We start from the raw sequence: 21409 nt of genomic DNA, 5'->3' as shown, positions 1-21409 counted from the left end.
TGAGAACCGTAAAGTCTTAAATGGTGGCAGTTGAGTCAAAGGTTTTCAACCTGAGCAGGGAAAAGACCAGTCAAAAATCAAGAATTTGAGCAAGAAAAGTGTCAGTTTTCAGGATGATTAAAGTAAGGTCCAATATCCCCATTTTTTTTTTCTTTCTTTTTTTTTTTTAAATATATTTTATTTGATCATTTCCAAGCATTATTCGTTAAAGACATAGATCATTTTCTTTTCCTCCCCCCCCCACCCCCCATAGCCGACGCGTAAGTCCACTGGGCATTAGATGTTTTCTTGATTTGAACCCATTGCTTTGTTGATAGTATTTGCATTAGAGTGTTCATTTAAAGTCTATCCTCTGTCATGTCCCCTCAACCTCTGTATTCATTCAGTTGCTTTTTCTCGGTGTTTCCACTCCCATAGTTTATCCTTTGCTTATGAATGGTGTTTTTTTTTTCTCCTGGATCCCTGAAAGTTGTTCAGGGACATTACACCGCCCCTAATGGAGAAGTCCATTACGTTCGATTATACCACAGTGTATTAGTCTCTGTGTACAATGTTCTCCTGGTTCTGCTCCTCTCGCTCTGCATCACTTCCTGGAGGTTGTTCCAGTCTCCATGGAACTTCTCCACTTTATTATTCCTTTTAGCACAATAGTACTCCATCACCAACATATACCACAGTTTGTTCAGCCATTCCCCAATTGATGGGCATCCCCTCGTTTTCCAGTTTTGGGCCACCACAAAGAGCGCAGCTATGAATATTTTTGTACAAGTCTTTGTGTCCATTATCTCTTTGGGGTACAGACCCAGCAGTGCTATGGCTGGGTCAAAGGGTAGATATTCTTTTGTCGCCCTTTGGGCATAGTTCCAAATTGCCCTCCAGAATGGTTGGATCAGTTCACAACTCCACCAGCAATGAATTAATGTCCCTACTTTGCCACATCCCCTCCAGCATTCATTACTTTCCTCTGCTGTTATGTTAGCCAATCTGCTAGGTGTGAGGTGATACCTCAGAGTTGTTTTGATTTGCATCTCTCTGATTATAAGAGATGTGGAACACTTCTTCATGTGCTTGTTAATAGTTTTGATTTCTTTATCTGAGAACTGCCTATCCATTTCCCTTGCCCATTTATCAATTGGAGAATGGCTTGATTTTTTGTACAATTGATTTAGCTCATTATAAATATGAGTAATTAAACCTTTGTCAGAGGTTTCTATGAAGATTTTTTCCCAATTTGTTGTTTCCCTTCTGATTTTAGTTATATTGGTTTTGTTTGTACAAAAGCTTTTTAGTTTGATGTAGTCAAAATTATTTATTTTACATTTTGTGATTCTTTCTATATCTTGCTTGGTTTTAAAGCCTTTCCCCTCCCAAAGGTCTGACATGTATACTATTCTGTGTTTACCCAATTTACTTATGGTTTCCTTCTTTATGTTTAAGTCACTCACCCATTTTGAATTTATCTTGGTGTAGGGTGTGAGGTGTTGATCTATTCCTAGTCTCTCCCACACTGTCTTCCAATTTTCCCAGCAGTTTTTATCGAATAGTGGATTTTTGTCCCAAAAGCTGGGATCTTTGGGTTTATCGTATACTGTCTTGCTGAGGTCGTTTTCCCCCAGTCTATTCCACTGATCTTCCTTTCTGTTTCTTAGCCAGTACCAAATTGTTTTGATGACTGCTGCTTTGTAATATAGTTTGAGGTCTGGGACTGCAAGGCCCCCATCATATGTGTTTTTTTTCATTATTTCCCTGGATATCCTTGATCTTTTGTTCTTCCAAATGAACTTTGTTATGGTTTTTTCTAAATCAGTGAAGAAGTATTTTGGTAGTTCAATGGGTATGGCACTAAATAGATAAATAAGTTTGGGTAGGATGGTCATTTTTATTATATTGGCTCGTCCTATCCATGAGCAGTTAATGTTTTTCCAATTGTTCAAGTCTAGTTTTAGTTGTGTGGCGAGTGTTTTGTAGTTGTGTTCATATAGTTCCTGTGTTTGTCTTGGGAGATAGATTCCTAGGTATTTTATTTTGTCTAAGGTGATTTTGAATGGGATTTCTCTTTCTAGTTCTTGCTGCTGAGCTGTGTTGGAGATATATAGAAAAGCTGATGATTTATGTGGGTTTATTTTGTATCCTGCAACTTTGCTAAAGTTGTTGATTATTTCAATTAGCTTTTTGGTTGAATCTCTAGGATTCTTTAAGTAGACCATCATGTCATCCGCAAAGAGTGATAACTTGGTCTCCTCCTTGCCTATTCTGATGCCTTCAATTTCTTTATCTTCTCTAATTGCTACTGCTAGTGTTTCTAGTACAATGTCAAATAGTAGAGGTGATAATGGGCATCCTTGTTTCACTCCTGATCTTATTGGGAATGCATCTAGTTTATCCCCATTGCAGATGATATTAGCTGTTGGTTTTAGATATATACTGTTTATTATTTTTAGGAATGACCCTTCTATTCCTATGCTTTCTAGTGTTTTTAATAGGAATGGGTGTTGTATTTTATCAAAGGCTTTTTCTGCATCTATTGAGATAATCATGTGGTTCTTGCTAGTTTGCTTGTTGATGTGGTCAATTATGTGGATGGTTTTCCTAATGTTGAACCAGCCCTGCATCCCTGGTATGAATCCTACTTGATCATGGTGAATGATCCTTCTGATCACTTGCTGGAGTCTTTTTGCTAGTATCCTATTTAAAATTTTTGCATCTATATTCATTAGGGAGATTGGTCTATAGTTTTCTTTCTCTGTTTTTGACCTGCCTGGTTTTGGAATCAGTACCATGTTTGTGTCGTAAAAGGAGTTTGGTAGAACTCCCTCTTTGCTTATTATGTTAAATAGTTTGTATAGTATTGGGGTTAATTGTTCTCTGAATGTTTGATAGAATTCACAGGTGAATCCATCAGGCCCTGGGGATTTTTTCTTAGGAAGTTCTTTGATGGCTTGATGGATTTCAATTTCTGATATGGGATTATTTAAGAATTCTATTTCCTCTTCTGTTAGTCTAGGCAGTTTGTATTTTTGTATATATTCATCCATTTCTCCTAAATTGGTGTATTTATTGCCATATAATTGGGCAAAGTAATTTCTAATGATTGCCTTAATTTCCTCCTCATTGGAGGTGCTGTCCCCCTTTTCATCTTTAATGCTGTGAATTTGCTTTTCTTCCTTCCTTTTTTTAATTAGATTGACCAGTACTTTGTCTATTTTGTTTGTTTTTTCATAGTACCAGCTTCTTGTCTTATTTATTAAATCAATAGTTCTATCACTTTCGATTTTATTAATTTCTCCCTTAATTTTTAGGATTTCTAATTTGGTTTTCTGCTGGGGGTTTTTAATTTGATCGCTTTCGAGTTTTTTCAATTGCATTTCCAATTGATTGATCTCTGCTCTCCCTTGTTTGTTAATATGAGCTTTCAGGGATATGAATTTGCCTCTGATTACCGCTTTGGCTGCATCCCAAAAGGTTTGAAAGGATGTTTCGCCATTGTCATTTTCCTTGATGAAATTATTAATTGTTTCTATGATTTCTTCTTTAGCTAAACGGTTTTGGAGTATCATATTGTTTAATTTCCAATTGGTTTTAGATTTGGTTTTCCATGTACCATTACTAATCATTATTTTTATTGCCTTGTGATCTGAGAAGGCTGCATTCATTATTTCTGCTTTTTTGCATTTGTGTGCTATGTTTCTGTGACCTAATGTATGGTCAATTTTTGTGAATGTGCCATGTGGTGCTGAGAAGAAGGTGTATTCCTTTTTATCCCTATTTATTTTTCTCCATGTGTCTATTAATTCTAATTTTTCTAAGATTTCATTCACTTCTTTTACCTCTTTCTTATTTATTTTTTGATTTGATTTATCTAAATTTGATAATGGTTGGTTTAAGTCTCCCACTAGTATGGTTTTATTGTCTATTTCTTCCTTCAATTCTCCTAGTTTCTCCATTAGAAATTTGGGTGCTATATTATTTGGTGCATACATGTTGATTAATGATATTTCCTCATTGTCTAGAGTCCCTTTTAACAAAATATAATTACCTTCCCTATCCCTTTTGATCAGGTCTATTTTTGCATTGGCTTTATCAGATATCATGATTACCACTCCTGCCTTCTTTCTACCAGTTGAGGCCCAGAAGGTCTTACTCCATCCTTTAATTCTGACCTTGTGGGTGTCAACCCGCCTCATGTGTGTTTCTTGAAGACAACATATGGTAGGGTTTTGGATTCTAATCCATTCAGCTATTCGTCTACGTTTTATGGGTGAGTTCATCCCATTCACGTTCAAAGTTATGATTGTCATTTGTGGACTCCCTGGCATTTTGATTGCCTTCCCTAATTCTAACCTTTTCTTCTTCGGCTCTACCTTTTAGTCCAGTGATTTACTTTGAATCAGTCCCCCTTGTCCCCTCCCTTGATGTTTCCCTTTTTAGTCCCTCCCTTTTTGTTCCCTCCCCCTCCCCCCTCTCTTTCCCTCCCTTTTTGTTCTCCCTCTCCCCCTCCCCCCCTTGGTTTTCCCTTCTCCTTACCCTTGTTGGGTAAGATAGAATTCAAGATCCCAATGGATCTGGATGTTTTTCCCTCTCAGAGTTGATTTCCCTGAGATTGAGGTTTAAGTAACCCCCCCCCCCTCTCTTCCTCTCCTTCTTATAGGAGTTTTCTTCCCCTCCCCTTCCCCTGTGAATCTTTGTGTGAGAACCATTATTCTATTTGGTCTTTCTTTACCCCCTATTTATACATTACATTTTCCCCACATATTAGTATACATAGGTTGATATAAATGTAGTCCTTATAGAAGAGAGTTTGAGTAAAAGAAGATAACATTTTTCCCCTTTCCTTAATATTTACCTTTTCAGGTATTCCTTGCTCTTTGATTTTCGGTATCAAACTTTCCACAGAGCTCTGGTCTTTTCTTTGCAAAAAGTTGGAAGTCTTCTATTTTGTTGAATGCCCATACTCTCCCTTGGAAGTATATAGTCAGTTTTGCTGGGTAGCTGATTCTTGGTTGGAGACCCAGCTCTCTTGCCTTTCTGAAGATCATGTTCCATGCCTTACGATCATTCAGCGTAGAACTTGCAAGGTCTTGTGTGATCCTGATTGGCATTCCTTTATATCTAAATTGTCTTTTTCTGGCTTCCTGTAGGATTTTTTCTTTTGTTTGATAGCTTTGGAATTTGGCAATTACATTCCTGGGAGTTGTCTTTTGGGGGTTTAGTGTAGAAGGTGTTCTGTGAGCTCTGTCAGTGGATGTATTGCCCCCTTGTTCTAGAATCTCTGGGCAATTTTCTTTGATTATATCTTGTATCACCATGTCCAGTTTGGTGTTTATTTCTGGCTTTTCTGGGAGTCCAATTATTCTTAAATTTTCTCTTCTCCCCCTGTTTTCCAGATCTATCACCTTGTCGGTGAGATATTTTATGTTCTCTTCTAATTTCTTGGTGTTTTGGCTTTGCTTTATTAGTTCTTGCTTTAAAGCCTGGTTTTCTTTTACAGTTTGGTCAAACTGGTTTTGTAGATGCGTGAATTTCTTTTGCATCATTTCCCACTTTTCCTCCCAGAGGGCTTCCATCTTTTTGGTCCTTTCTGATTCAAATTCTTCATGGGTTTGTGGAGAGTTTCTATTTCCTTTGGAAGATTTTGGAGAATTTTCTTGTATATCTTCTTCTATCTGCTCTGTATTTTGTATTTTGGCTCCATAGAATGTGTCCAGAGTCGCCCCTTTCTTCTTATTTTTCTTGGTATTTTGGGGCTTCTGTGCTTCTGTGGAATTTGTCATCTCTGAACGTGGAGGATTGGCTTTTCTTGTCTTTGTCTGGTGATCAGTGGCTTTAGTCCTGGGCAGATGTTGGTTCTATGAGCGTTCCCTGGGTTAAACTGAATATGCCTCACTGGAACTGGAATGGAAGGGTCGGACCACGAGGCCACTCTCTCCCCCTGGCTGGATTTCCGGAAGTTGCCTTCAGAATCCCTGGCCGTGAGGCTGTTTCGTCGGCCTGCGGGGGGATGGGCTGCCGCTTCCCCAAGCTCCGAGAGCACAGACTTTCACTGAGACTTGGATAGCAGGATCCAGCCCGTGAGGCTGTCTTGCCCGCCCTGAGGGTTGCTGTTGTTTTGACCAGCTCTCTGCAGCGGAGGCCCCAGGCAGTAACTTTCACCCGGACCTACCGGCTCTCTGCAGCGGAAGCCCCAGGCAGTAACTTTCACCCGGACTGGGACTTGGGTAGAAGACCCTGAGGGTTGTTGTTCCGAGGACCCTGCTCTCTGAGCCCGGCGCGGCTGCCGCTTCCGGGAGCCTTGGACTCTGCGCTCCTACCCCTGAGGTCCGAGGGATCTCGGGTTCTGGCTTTTAAGGGGAGCCGTACCTTTTGAACCGGGTCCAGGTCCAGGAGGAGGGTTCCCAGGGTCTGTGCTGTTGATCGTTTTGAATTTCGGCGCCTTAGGAGCTTCTAGTTTGAGATCGGTCGGGAAGGGTTTTCCGGAGATCTGAACTTCAGCTTTCTCTAAGCCGCCATCTTAACCGGAAGTCCCCAATATCCCCATTTTTTAATGAAAGAAGGAGTAATGAAAGGCAAGGGGAAAAAAGGGATCTGAATCAAGAGGTTGTATATAATCTTACATTATGAAGGAAAATGAAAAATGACCTGTCTTAGAAGCCAGTGCCAGAGGACTTTATTAATGATCTTTGATTATTTTCAAACTTGTAGCTTGGGTGACCTGGATAGACTCACAGATCACTTAATAAGTAAAATATTCCGACTTCTCTGAAGTCAATTTATGGACATCTATTTGCATATTTTCAGCATAAATTGATACCCGTTCATATCCATTTGCATGTTATTCCACCAAGCTCCAATTCCAGATGGATCAAATGGAAAAAAATATATCATCATCCATTACCATTACAAAGTAGGACTGGTGATAGGCACTTGAAAGTGGGTCCTTACATTGCCAAGGTGAGGAGAGAGAAGAGAGTCCAGGAAGGACTTAGAATACTGGCTCCACAAAACAAACCAGCCAAACAAATTACCAGGAAAAAGCCAGGACACTTTGTTCATTAGTTTCAATTCAGTTTAGTCCAATCCAAAAAAGAGTTGAACAGCTTGCTTTCTGAGGTCCAGAGACAAGAACAAAACAGTCCTATCCATAAGTAAGTCAACCTTCTAGAGGGGATATACGATAAGATCTTTAGAAAGGATTTCTGGTAGGGGTTAGTAGGTGACAGCTGGAGGGAGTCAGGAGAGGCTTCATGGAAGAGGTGGTATCTGAACTGAGCCCTGAAATAAGATGGGAATTCTGAGAAGTAGAGGAGAGGACGGAGGGGCGGGGGGGGGGGGGGTTCTTTCCAGGCATGGTTTATAGTTGGTTTAAATGCATGGAGGTAAAGGAAGACATGCTCAAGCTAGCAGGTCCCTTGGGTTGGGATGTAGAGCATTCAAAAGGAACAAATTTGAAATATCTGGGAAGGTAAGTGGGGATCCACTTTGAGGAGGGTTTTAGGCTACCTGACTCTAAGGTTGTCCCAGAACAAAGGAGTCCAGTTATGTTGGAGGAGAAAACCCATTGCTTTTGGAGTCAGATCTGCCAAGTCTGATATTCAGTAGCTCTCCTGGGCCAGTCCCTTGGCCAATTCAGTCCTTGGTTTCTTCATCAGCAAAATGTTGATAATTCTTTCAGCACCTACTTTACGGAGTGGTTGAGAGAAAAATGCTTGGTCCTATGATTTGGTTTTTCCTTTTCAGGCCCCTTCTTCCAAAGGGAATTGAGGGGAATGCTAAGGATATGGCAGATCAATTGGTTTTCAATATTAAAAATTCTAAAACCCTTGAATTTTTCTGTTTCACTCAGACTTTGGATCTGAGATTAGTTTCTTAGAAACTACTGAACTGGCCGAAGAATCACTAAGTGCAGCTCCTAAAGCTAGAGGAATTCTATCAATCCCTTTGTTTATTTGTATCTGTCCTACTTATAGTGGTTGTATTGATGTGTGACTAGACATTGGTGAATGGGCAAGGGCTCTAGCTCCCTTATCTATTTTAGTAAACCTCCAACTCCTCCCTGCCCTCAGCTGAATCAGTTTCATTATGTAAAACTCTGGGTGGGGGAGATGATAAGGCAATTACAAATACTGCTTCATGTCTTAGAACTAGAAAGGATATTGATACCTTGAATGGCAATGAGAACAACAGGACACGTATGTCTTCGAAATACATTTTGTCTGTTTTATATGTGATCCATAAGCTTCATAGTTAGTTTTATTGCATGTGAGCCTCTGTCTTGGGACATTTAAATCCAGTGCCAGGCTAGCAGATCCTGAGGCACAGGTGGACCTGACACAGGCTATGAAGAACCAAGGCAAGCGCACTGTTGGGACCTCTTGGCAGTAGCAGCTTAAATGAACCAGTAAGAGACCAGGGTTAAAAACTCCTTAAAAACAAGTGAGCCTTGAAAAGAAAAGCCTTAGGAAATGGAGTCTCAGGGAAAGAAGAGGAAAGGAACATGGAACCTTGGTGAAAAAGAGGAGTGGAGATGGTGAGTCACAAATGGACCTAGAAAGTGACCTATGGAGGAGGTTACATTTGCCCCTACCTTGGAGGGAAGGGATTGGCACCAGAAAGAGTTGGGAGGGGGAGACATGGAGAGAAAGGACCGAGAGAAACAGAGCAAGAGGGAGAGAAAGAGAGCACAACACACAGACACAGAAAAAATCAGAGAAGAGACAGAGACAGAGTCAGGTGAAGTAGGGAGCAACATGCACCAAAGAGGAATAAGTAGTATAGAATCAGGAAATCAAGGAGTAAAGCTTCAGTTATTGTTCTCCCTCTACTGTGAGGCATATGGATCTTTGTACAAGGTGGGATTCATCACTGGAGAGGAGGGGGACAGTTCTTGGCACCCTCCAGATTGGAGAGAAGAATTTTCTCAGCTGTCTCTCTCTCTCTCTCTCTCTCTCTCTCTCTCTCTCTCTCTCTCTCTCTCTCTCTCTCTCTCTCTCTCTCTCTCCCCCCCTCCCCTTGGTGCTTTTAAGGGTGGGAGAGGGTGTGGTCCTGACTTAGGAGCAACATGAGTCAGAGTTTCCCTGGATGGGGGCAAAAGATAGAGAGATGTGACAAGACATATCAAGATCATATGCAGGTCTGTTTTTGTCAGGATTTGATACATGGTTTGTGAAGCTTCCTTCCAGCTTCTAGAAAGATATATCATCTATCTACTAGGAAGGCAGGAGAGTCTGAGATATTTTGGCAAACTTTCTGTCTCATGCTAGGAACGACAGCAGGTCTCTGTCCTGATATCATCTTGCTTTGCCTGGGAAGTAGCACTCCATCTCCATTTCTGGGGGAGGGGACACTCACTGAGGGCTCTGTGTGGGCACTTTAGAGGAGTAGGCTTTACAGTCAAGCCTTGCACCCATAGATTTTAAAGTAGAATGGAACATGTTGGGGAAAAAAAATTATATCATATATGTCGGAGTGGGCAGCTAGGTGGTGCAGTGGATATAGTGTCAGACCTGGAGTCTAGATGACCTGAGTTCAAATCCAGTCTCAGATACCTTCTAGCTGTCTGACTCTGGTTAACTTCTTATATCTGTTTGCCTCAGCTTCCTCATTTGTAAAGTGAGCTGAAAAAAGAAATGCAAATCACTTTAGGTTCTGTACCAAGAAAACCCCAAATAGTGTCCCAAAGAGTTGTACATAACTGAAGAGAATCAACAGTGACAACAACATATATTGGAGCACATGATAAATTGCTGAGGCTAGTGGGAGTTAATTAGATTAGGAAAGTCTCCACTCTGTTGTGCTGTTAATCTAAGAGACTCTAGATTTCAGAAAGCCCATTTTGTTATTAAATTTTTGTATTTCTTTGAAAAATTTTAGACCAGATGTAGTCTAGTGAGTAGGAGATAGGAAGGTGGAGTTCTGGGGGACTGGAATGGAATATTTTTATGTTTGATGCCCTCCTTAGCTCTACTTTATAACCACTCCAACTAATTTTTGATTTAATAAATATCTTCTCTTTTTAAAAGTCATAAGTAGAAGTAGTAAATGGGAAACAACATCGAGGATCCAAGATTGAGTCCATACACTCAAGGGATTTGATTGCTTGCTAAAAATAATTAAACTTGAGGATGAGTGTAGACAAACCAGATTATTAAGGCAACAAATCTGAAGATACCTGACATATTTTAGTAACCCATGTCTAAACTTTTTCCTATTTTAATGTGGTATTGCCTCCCCTTTACCCCTAAATATGTCCTGGCCTTATACATTTGAAATCCATAGAGGACCTTTAAAAAATGAAAGGTAGAATATGAGAAAATAAAAGGAAATGAATTAAAACTCATAATTGCTGAATGTTTGAGAAAAAGAATCTTTTTAACTAAAGGCTTTCACTGAGGAATAATGTGTCAGGGAGGAAAGAGAATGAGAAGAAGCAGAGAGGAAGAGGTCAGGAGAGAGAGAGAGAGAGAGAGAGAGAGAGAGAGAGAGAATACAACAGATAGATGGACTGGAGGAGAGAGATAAGGAGGAAGAGGAGAGATAAAGGGAGGAAGTAAGGGAGGGAGAAGAAACAGGAGACAGAGTTACAGAGAATGAGAGAGAGGGGGCAGAGGCTGATATGGGAAGAGAGGAGGAGGAAGGGAGAAAAAGAGGGAAGGGGAAGGAGACAGAGAAATACACACATACACTCAAAGACAAATAGATAGATGGTAACAAGGAGATACAGAGATAGAAAACAGTGGAAAGAACAGTGGTTTTATAGTTAGAGGACCAGGATTCCCTGGACCTCCTATGGTCACCTGTGTGACAATGAAGAAATCACTTAACTTGACCTGGTTTTAATTTCCTCACCTATATGTGCCTAATGCCTGATACTTAGTAAACACTTAAAAAATGATGGATGATTCAATGATTGATCATAGGAGCGTAGGAACTAGAAGGGACCTCAGAAATTTCTTAGTCCAACTTTCTAATTTTAAAGATGAGCAAACTGAAGTCTATGTGGAGTTTATGTTGGAAGTTATATGGAGATTATGTGAATAGCTCTAGGTAACCCAAATAGTAAGTGTCAGAGGCAGAATTTGAACTCAAGTCCTCTGTCTTCAGATCTGAGATAAAAAAGTTAGGCTAGATGATCTCTAAGCTCTCTTCCAGTTCTAAATTTGTGTTCTATGACTTGCTAGTGAAATGGAGAGCTGGAAATTAAAAAAAAAAAACCTTTTTATTTATTTGTTTTCCATAGAGGAATTAGATAAACTCTAATGACATGTGATTGGAGGCAATTCAGTTCCTTTCTATTCAATATTTGTGATATATTTACTATGTATGTGCAAGGAGAGCATTTTGCTAGATGCTAGAGATACTTGCAGGAACAAAACTCTCCTTGGAGTAGCTAACATTGTATGGCTGGTAGAGTGGGATAAAGTTACTTCATCTGTAAAATGATAAAGTTGGATTAGATGACCTCTAGGGTCCTTTCTATATGGGCACATAAAAATATATGCAAAGGCAGTAGCTCCCATTGGAGTAAATACTCCTTCCCTACAAAAGGTTAATTCAGAGTTAGATGGGTATTGTTAAGCATCAATTAGAGCACAAATGGTCCCTACCTCCTTTTTTTAACTTCCTTTTTATGAGAAAGAGGCAAATACCAAGAACAAGCTGATTTCTTGTATTTATTAAAATAAAACAACTTCCAGTTTAGCATATGATCAGTCCAATCTTTGATACCTTTCCATTTACACTAACAGCATTGTCCATTAATCATTACTGTTTATAATTCAAGTCATTAAAAAAAACAGGAATCTATGGCTTTCTCAAGACCCAGCAGAATTTGTACTTCTTTGAGTTAACACTTGAGAATTCAAGGACTCTTCAAGTCATACGTATATCTTATCAAGATAAAAAGGCTGGTATATGTAAGGTGATAGACAGCTACAGAAAACCATCCTAAAAAGGCTTGATTGAGGGTCTTACCAGCTGGTCATCAAGGGATAGGCAAGTTTTATGGTCATGGTGAGATAGTGTGGAGATTTTGATCTGAAATGGCAAAGGGAATTCCCACAATAATAAAAGCCCAGTGCTGATGAAGTATTTGAAAGATTTCATGTCTTATTTCAACAAAATATACCCTTTAAAATTCTATCAAACTTGAAACAAAACTTCCTTGATAGATGGTAGTAACATGGTCTTGTGATGGCACCAGGAGGCAGGAACCCTGGATTCAGATTCCTATTCTACCCTCTACTTTTTGTGTGGCTTTGGATAAGTCACTTAATTTCTCAAGGTTTTAGTTTCTTCATCCATTGAATGAGCCAGTTGAATTATATAATTCAAATTCCAAGAGAACAAGGTCTTTTTTTATCCCTGTCCCTACAGTTTTTCTTGCCTTGATTAAGAAGCTCCCTCAGATGACTTCTTGAGGTTCCTTCTTTCTAGTTATAAGGTCTTTGAATACTTTTCAAAGTATTCATCAGTAGGAACGAAAACAACATAACACTTTAGCTAGAAAATCCAATTAACCAGAAAATTTCATTCCATAAGCATTCCAGTTAATTGAGTTTTCCCTACTAGTTTCATTTTATTCTGATGCAAAGCCTGGTACCCAAGGAATTATTTACTTCACAAATATAGTACCATATATCTCCTTGTTAATTTAATTGTGCAGAAGAGAAAGTGCTGACATGATGGTTTGTGAAGATTTCTTAAATTTCCTTTCTCCCTGAAGATGGAAAATATGATTACAGGTGAAGTCTGAGCTCTACAAATTTTTAGCACAATCCAAGAACACAGAAAAGCAAAATGCAAGAAGGGATACATCTGCAGTTTTCTTTAAAAAATATTTTTCAGCTACTGGGATAGGCAAACAACTCCATTTTCTCCTTTTGCATGTACTAATCAAGATTAGCCACATTCCTGCCCAGGAATTTCTCCTCCCTTTTTGTGACTATAAAGGAAAATTGCAAGCAGCCAGACTAAACAGTGGACAGATATACCAGTGCCTGGAAATGAATTTCCTAAAGGGAACACAGTGGCCAGATGGTAAAAAATGAGTAGATCTGTGAGAACAGAAATAAGCTGTAGTCTAGTCTCTTGCATGTCCTTCTATTTTCTGGGTTAATGAGCTCTGGAAAGCGGGAGAAGTAGCGATTGCCCCAAATCTTGACACAGGTTATTTATCTGGGAATATTATTTTTCAATTTACTTCTTACTCTCTCAGTCCTTTCCTCTACCCTTCTCCCAACCTCTCCTATTAGAGTCCTTTTCCTACTTTTTAGTTTTCCAACTTGGTCCCTTCTTGGACTTCCTGTTATTACTCTGTCCCATTTCTGCTAAATCCTGATAATGTCAGCTGATAACTAAGGTGTTAGCTGACAAAGGCTTCTGGATGATGTGGGGACAGCCTGATACAAGGAATAATGCAGGAAGGGAACTGGCTTCAAATCTTGACTCTTTCACTTACTACCTGGGTGAAACTGGCAAAATCCTTTATATTTCCTCATCTCAGCTTCCTCCTTTGTAAATGAAGTCCATTTGACTTTATTATCTCCAACATCTCTTCTAAATCTAAAGCTATGATCCTGAGATGTGGAAGTCTTAGGTTCAGTTGAGAAATAATCATTTTGTGATCTTATAAATGTCAGAATAATATATGCTGAGTTTCAGTTTCTTTTTCTTTAAAACAGAGGTAGGGGAGCAATAGTATTTCCCTTGCCTAGTTTGCAGGACTGTGTTGACCAAATGTGCCCTGCACTGAGAACAGTATTAGAAGAAGAAGATGACTTCAAATCCTGCCTTAGTCACTATTTGTCTAACCACACGCATATCTCTTGATCTCTGTAAATCTTAGCTTCCTCGTGAGTCAAGTTGGAATAGAAATTTTTATACTACTTACCTCACAAGGTTTTCATGAGGGAAGAGCTTTGTAAACTATAAAACTTTATATAGGTGTGAGCTTTTGTGACTATGCATGTAAACTTATTTTTACAAACCGTCAATCACTACAAAAATATAAGATAACATTATTTAATAAGAATGTGTTATTTTAATTTTATTTTTTATTTTTTTAGGCTTTTATTGAAATATGGCATTTTAGAAGCCTGAAAATCTTTTAAGACTTAAAAGAATACAGCTTTAAGGATGGGATTTAATATTTGGTCAAGAGTGGGGGCACTTAATATCCTCTGGAATGACATCTAGAAGTATATCTGCTCTTTTTTTGATGATTCCCTGAATTTCTCCCCTCTGGAAGAGTCCCAGAGCACATCCATTATAATACAAAGGGAACAATTGAGGTTAATGAGTACTATGACCACTAGAAAGTAAAGAACTCTTCCCCGCCCCCTCCTTCCCTTTCTCTCCAGAGAAATTGCTCTAGGGATGTGTTTTGTTTATTGAAATTGTTAAAGGATTTAACAAATGAAAACATTCTCTTAATTAGCATTCATTTATTCATTCACCAAGTTTTGAAACTCTACTTGGTAGGTATAATTGGTATAATTCACTTAATCCAAGTTGTTTCTGAAATTGCCCCAACACCTTTCAGATACTTCTGAATTTTTCTTCTTCCTCCCCACCTCCATCATTATCCCTCACATGACCATGGAGATTCACAGTTAACAGAGTTCATTTTCTTCATGGCAACCCATGACTTAGGTAGTGCAAGTGGGAGTCCCCATTTTACAGATGAGCTTGAGGTCCAGACAGATGAGTTCACACACCTGGTAAATGGTAAAATCAGGACTTGAACAATGACTTTCTGACTCCAAATCCAAGACTTGTTCTATTTATATCGCTGATATGTTGTATGTAAACATTTTGCCCACTCAATTTGTTCATTTAATGGAAAATGTATGTTAGAAGGAAATGGAGAATTCACTGGAGATTTGTGTGCTGCTACTGATGAATCAAACATTATCCAAAGTTATTCAAACTCTAGGCATAATCAGAAATCTCTGCATCTCTAACACATAGGTCACCTGTGTGACCTTGGATGAGTTGCCTAAATTCATTAGGCTTCAGTGTCTTTATTTGCAAAACCAGGGGGCTGGACTAGATCAGGGGGTCTTCACTTTGCAAATGTTAGAAAATACCTAAATAACTATATTTTCATAATTGAATTTCTTTTTAATCCTATGTGTTTTATTTTGTGCATTGCATTTAAAAACATTATTCCAAGAGGAGAGAGGGTTATTAGTTGTTATTAGTTGTTATTAGTCTATCAAAGAGGCCCATGACACAAAAACAGTTATAAATCCTTGGATTAGATGATTTAGATGATCTTTCTTTCTTTCTTTCTTTCTTTCTTTCTTTCTTTCTTTCTTTCTTTCTTTCTTTCTTTCTTTCTTTCTTTCTTTCTTTCTTTCTTTCTTTCTTTCTTTCTTTCTTTCTTTCTTTCTTTCTTTCTTTCTTTCTTTCTTTCTTTCTTTCTTTCTTTCTTTCTTTCTTTCTTTCTTTCTTTCTTTCTTTCTTTCTTTCTTTCTTCCTTCCTTTCTTTCTTTCTTTCTTTCTTTCTTTCTTTCTTTCTTTCTTTCTTTCTTTCTTTCTTTCTTTCTTTCTTTCTTTCTTTCTTTCTTTCTTTCTTTCTTTCTTTCTTTCTTTCTTTCTTTCTTTCTTTCTTTCTTTCTTTCTTTCTTTCTTTCTTTCTTTCTTTCTTTCTTTCTTTCTTTCTTTCTTTCTTTCTTTCCCTTCCATCTTAGAGTCAATATGGTGTATTGACTCCAAGGCAGAAGAGTGGTAAGGGCTAGGCAATGGGGGTTAAGTGACTTACCCAGGGTCACATAGCTGGGAAGTGTCTGAGGCCAAATTTGAACCTGGGACCTCCCATCTCTAGGCCTGACTCTCAATCTACTGAGCCTCCCAGCTGCCCCCAGATTAGATGATTTCTAAGATATTTTCTAGGTCTCCATCTATGACCCTGTGATTTGGGCCAGATTTGCTATATACCTTGATTTTTCTGTATGTAAAAAAAAGAGTGGCAATAATCAAGATGGGGTGGTGGTGGTAGGGATGGCAAAGAGCTTTCTAAGATTTCCCTTCTGCTGTCATGGAATATATACTTTTCCACCACCATTGACATCACCTAACTGACCATGCTTCCATTATTACCCTGTCCACCTTGCAGCTCCCACTGAAGGAAAGAGGAGAGAAAAGGAAGGAAGAGTGGAGAAAAGGAACTTTTCTGATTGTCCTCAATCTGAAGTAGGGGAATATGATTAAAATCAAGCAAAGGAGAACCTCTCATCTTTATCCCCCCTGAAGTAGGGGAATAGGATTAAAATCAAGCAAAGGAGAGCCTCTCATCTTTATCCCTGCCAATCCTATTCCCCAAGCAGTGGCAACAATGCTATCCTCAGTTTTAAGAATGAACATATAAATGAATTCTTGGCCAGTATATGAAGGCTAACTACAGAAATAGCAGCACTCTCGTGAGCTGAAAATTTCTAAAGATCTAATCATTTTTAGTTACCAGGTATTCACGACACCGAGAAACTTTACTTTGTTGACTGGTCCTGCCTACCTAGCCATCTGTCCTTCAGTGCCTTTTTCCCCTAAGATAGAAATGAAACTAGGCACATGGCTCTATAGAGATATCCACACTCAGACATGGTTCATGCAAAACAGCTTTCCCTTTCACAGAAAAAGGTTTCCTGAAAAGTAAATAACTGGCTAAAGAAAGCACAGTGTGCCTTTATGACAACAAAGCGAAAGGACTGCTCAGAGCTCATGGTGGCGGTTTAAATGATTGCTGGTGTGTTACCTACCCGGTTTCTGTTGTTAAATGGAGAATGAGAAACTGTGATTTAGACAGAGGTCCTTGCAATAGTAATCACAAATAAGATAGCAAAGTCAAGGGATGGGGGCAAAATAAGACATTTCCCAATAGAAACATTTCTGACTATTTCTTTGCCTTAGTGTGAACTATCAGTAATATTGCTTAGATATAACTTCTTCAAAGATCTTCACTCTTTTGTAAAAAAGCATTTCCTAATTAATTACAACTAATATGGAATATACAACAGGCAGGCATGAAGTACAGCATCAGATGGATGTTTAATCTTGCTTACAATGATCACCTCTGATAATAGATTACGGATTCTGCGAATGTAAAAATTCAGTAAAAAAGAATAATCTTTAAGAGACCAAGTTGGAGCATTCTCACTCTCCCCCCTCATGCATTTTAATCTGTAATCTTCACTATTTATGTAAATGTGCCCAGTTCATGACATGTTAAAGTCTATAGAAATAAAATGCTCAGCATACTTACAATATTTTCCAATGATCAAGATGTAGAAGAAGATGGAACCAGCTGTCATCTCTTTCTCCCTTAGTAACTAATTAATAAAAGTGAACAAAATCTGGTCTTGGCTTCTAGAGAGCACACAGCTCACGGTAGTTATTACATATGCTATTTCTGACTGCAGTCGTAGCAGCTATAAAGCAATTTTTCTTCCTTTCTTTCCCATCGCCTCTCTCTTGTTCTCTCCCATTTCTTCTCCCTCTCTCCCTCCCTCTTCTTTCTGTCTCTTCTCTGCTTTCACTCTCCCTCCCTCTTCTTTCTGTCTCCTCTGTTCTCTGTCTTCCTCTTCTCTTTCCTCTCCCTCCCTTTCCTCTTGCTCTTCTCTTCTCTGTTTCCCCCAATCCTCTCTCTTACCTCTCACTCCTTTCTCTCACTGCCTTTCCCTCCCTCTTTCCACACCCCTTTCTCCCACTCCCTTCCTCTCCATTCACCTGAAGACTCTGCCCATCTTTTTATGTCTTATTACCCTTCTGTAACATAGTTTCTCTCTCTCTCTCTCTCTCTCTCTCTCTCTCTCTCTCTCTCTCTCTCTCTCTCACACACACACACACACACACACACACACACACAGACACTCTTAATATCTTAAAACTGAGCTAGCTAGGAGAAAAAGTTTCAAATGGAGAACACTCTACAGATATTATTTTTGTGTTATGTTACAAACTAAGAAAAAGTCTGTGTGTATGTATGTGTGTGTACTGACAAATATTTGAATCACACTACTATAAGGAATAAAAGCCAAAGATATACAAATCAAAATGTTTTTTTTAAAGCGACTTTGGGTCAGAAAAAGAAAAGGATGATTTAATCAAAACTTAGCTTAGCGAAAGCAAAACACCACCCTAGAGTTTGAAAAGTAATTGCAAAACTGGAAGGATTGAAGTGTCAGACAGAACAATCTCATTTTGGGTTAGTACATGATTACAGTCATAAATTTGAATACGTTCTTTTTCATAGATCAATAAAAATAAGAAAATACATCTTGAAATCTAGTATACAGATAAATTCTCCATTAGTGACAAGTCTTGTAAAGGTTATATGGATTACATAAAGGGAAAAAAAAAGAAGTGAGGAGTGCTCTCCTGAGCAATGTCAATGCTTTAATGTTTTTCCATATGGGAAAACTCTCATTCTCATTTCCATTTTCTTTTTCTTTAAACATTTTTGTTCCAGTCCCCCACTTTCTGACAGGGACATATATTTACTGCTAGAGTAGCAAGACCGAATGTCCTTTTGAGAAGTTAGTTTAGGTGAGGTTAGGGATTCCAATCACCTTGCAGGTAAAACCCCATTTTATTGAATGGCATTACAACATTCAGCTCAATATAAACAGGTTAGTTCTGGGTCCTGGTGGACACTCTACTGATGATTCTTGGGTGGAAAAGGCAGTTCTGTATTGACATATTGAAAAGTTCCATCCATTTAACAGTTAATTAATTTAAATTCTTCTGTAAGGCATTTGTGCTCACTGGAGCATAGGATTTAGAATAGAAAAAGAATATTTAAGATAATCTGTTCTAACTCCCTCATTCTATAGATAAAGAAATTGAGGTGCACAGAGATGACCTTGTCCAAGATCAATTACTAGTTAAAAAGCTAAGTAACAAAGTCAGGTTTGAACCCAGGTTCTCTTGAATGTTATTTTGCTATACAATGTAGCCCCTCTAAGTTAACTGTGTTTCAATTCATATTGGTTAGTTATATATTCTTAATAGTAGAATTTACATTTCCAATGTTATTCCAATTTCCAATTCAATTTCCAGTGGAAAATTATATTTTTTCAAAATGTATTTGTAGTGTTAGCGAAGCCTTTGATTATTTCTGATCATTCATTCGTTCATTCACTCATTCATTCATTCACTCACTCATTGAAGAATGCTCTGGGAAGACAGCCAGTATCTAATGAGGAACCACAGATAAACTATGAAGTGCTTTCCTCTGCTTTGTGAATTTGCTTTATCTAAATTAAGCTGGCAAGAGGGTAAGTCACAGTTTAAGACTGAACTGTTCGCCATTCCTCAGTTTTGCTTTGCTGTTTCCTGACTTTGTGTGTTGTCCCTAGTGCTTTGGAATGGTTTCCTTCCATGTCTTTGTCATGAAGATCTTATCCTTCTCTTAAAATCCGGTTTAGTGCTGGCTCTTGCATTACATTTTTTTCTCATCTCCAAAGATAGAAGTGATCCTTCCTATCCCTCCCCTCACTCTTCTCAAATCACTCAAACTGCTCAGTGGGGACCTCTTCTATGCACTTCTTATAGTATCACTTGTATTCGTCTTAGTAGGGAATAAGATGTTCTAGGAATGTGTCTTGTGCATTGAATAATTGTTACCTAACATGGTATTTGCCCAGAGTAGATGCTTTAAAAACATTATTTCAGTTTGAAATTAATTTATCATATTTTTCAGTGAGCTAACTCGTTCTCTATTATTTTATAGACAAAGTCAGTGCATCAATAAATCAATAACAAGTCATTTAACTAAATAGTGAAGTAGCCCACAAGTATTTTAGTATGATTTAGGCCCTGAACTCAGTGACAGTTAATCTAGGTAACTGGTAATATGGTGTTGTCTTCTGCATACCAGGGAAGTTCCAAAGTGAGAAGAGTTTGGAAGCAGTTTTCAAGGTCCGTTCGGTACTTGTTGAGTTTGAGACGCTTATAGCATAGCTAGTTCAAGATGTCTAAAGAACAAGTCAGAAGACTGTACATCATTTCAGACTGGATAAATAGATCCGGAAATCATCAGCATAAAGATAATGGAACCCACGAGAACTGATGAAATCACCAAGTGAGAAAATAAAGGAGAAGAAAAGAAGGCTTAGGACAGAGTCTTAGGGGACTCTCATGGTTATTGAGCATGACATGGTTGAAGATACAGGAAAGAAAGTTAAGAAGGAATGGGAAATAGTTAAGAGGAAAATCAGGAGAGAGTAGTGTCATGGAATCCTAGAGAGAAGAGAATATATTCCAGAGAAGAGGTTGATCAATAGTGTCAAAGAGACAGAGAAGTAAAAAAAAAAATAGGGATTGAGAAAAAGGCCATTAGATATGGCAATTAAGAAACTGAAAGCCAGATGACTGCAGAGAATTTAGAAGAGAACAAAATGGAGGAGAGGAAGTGGAGGCATCTTCTGTAGATGACTTTCTTAAAGAATTTAGCTCCAGAGAAAAAAGTGATAGAAACAAGCAAGACCTAGGTTTATATATAGAATCTCATTGGTTTTGTCTGTGTATACTTCACTTCATGTATAAAGACTCTGTGATTTTGGGGGCAGCTGAATGATTCACTGGATTGAGGGCAAGGCCCAGAGACAAGAGATCCTGGGCTCAGATGTGTGACCCTGGGCAAGCCATGTACCACTCCCCATTGCCTAGCCCTTGCCACTCTTCTGCTTTGGAACCAATACAAAGTATTGATTCTAAGATGGAAGGTAAGGGTTTTTAATTAAATAATAATAATAATATGTTATTTAATTAATATGAATCTTCCCTCCACCAATTTAAGATTATACCTCTAAATACTTTAATAATTGATTATCATGAGTTGTCGCTGAAAAATCCATCCCTCTGTGGCCAACTTTGTGATGAGTTTATGCATTTGCTAGTTTGGGGTCTTTAAATGAGACCCTATTACCTCTAGCTAGCCTGGATTCTTTCAACAGCTTCCTATTTTCATTGATTGATTTCATGAGCATTTATTAAACACCTACTGTAAGTATATATAGCAGAAGAAAGCAGTCTGTGATGGTAAAAATGGGACTGGCTTTAGAGTCAGAGGTTTCAAATCCAGATTCTGATGATGTATGAGTGACCTTGGGGGAAGTCACCTAGCCTTCTTTGCCTGTTTTCTCATCTGTAAATGAAATGGTATAGTTAGATGGTCTCCCTCTTATCAGACTCATCAATTTTCCTTGGAGCCTATTGTTGAACACATACAAAGTTTCTGTAGCAGCAACAATCGAAACTATAATCATTTAGCCATTAAGGATCCTCCAAGAAGTACCATCTTCACAGCCTGAGAAGAACTTTGAGGGAGAGAGAGCATTTGTTCAATCATTAAACCAATTTTGTGAGGGTGTCCTCTAGAGGCAATCTAGTGTAATATTAAAAGCACTGAATT

General features: G+C 38.5%; 1 protein-coding gene across 1 annotated transcript in view; it reads right to left on the bottom strand.

The window, feature by feature from the left end:
- The window catches only part of RXFP1 (relaxin family peptide receptor 1), a 203815-nt gene extending 186006 nt beyond the window's left edge, over nucleotides 1-17809 (bottom strand). The window contains exon 1 of the mRNA XM_007496175.3: nucleotides 17258-17809. Coding sequence (XP_007496237.1) covers nucleotides 17258-17306 — 49 coding nt within the window. The 5' untranslated portion in view covers nucleotides 17307-17809. The remainder of the gene's footprint in view (nucleotides 1-17257) is intronic.
- Between the last annotated feature and the right edge of the window lie 3600 nt (nucleotides 17810-21409).

Source organism: Monodelphis domestica, chromosome 6 (genome assembly GCF_027887165.1).
Source record: "Monodelphis domestica isolate mMonDom1 chromosome 6, mMonDom1.pri, whole genome shotgun sequence".
In the NCBI taxonomy this organism is placed as follows: Eukaryota; Metazoa; Chordata; class Mammalia; order Didelphimorphia; family Didelphidae; genus Monodelphis; species Monodelphis domestica.
The sequence above is the reverse complement of the archived record's forward strand: the minus strand, read 5'-3'. Positions and strand labels throughout refer to the sequence as shown.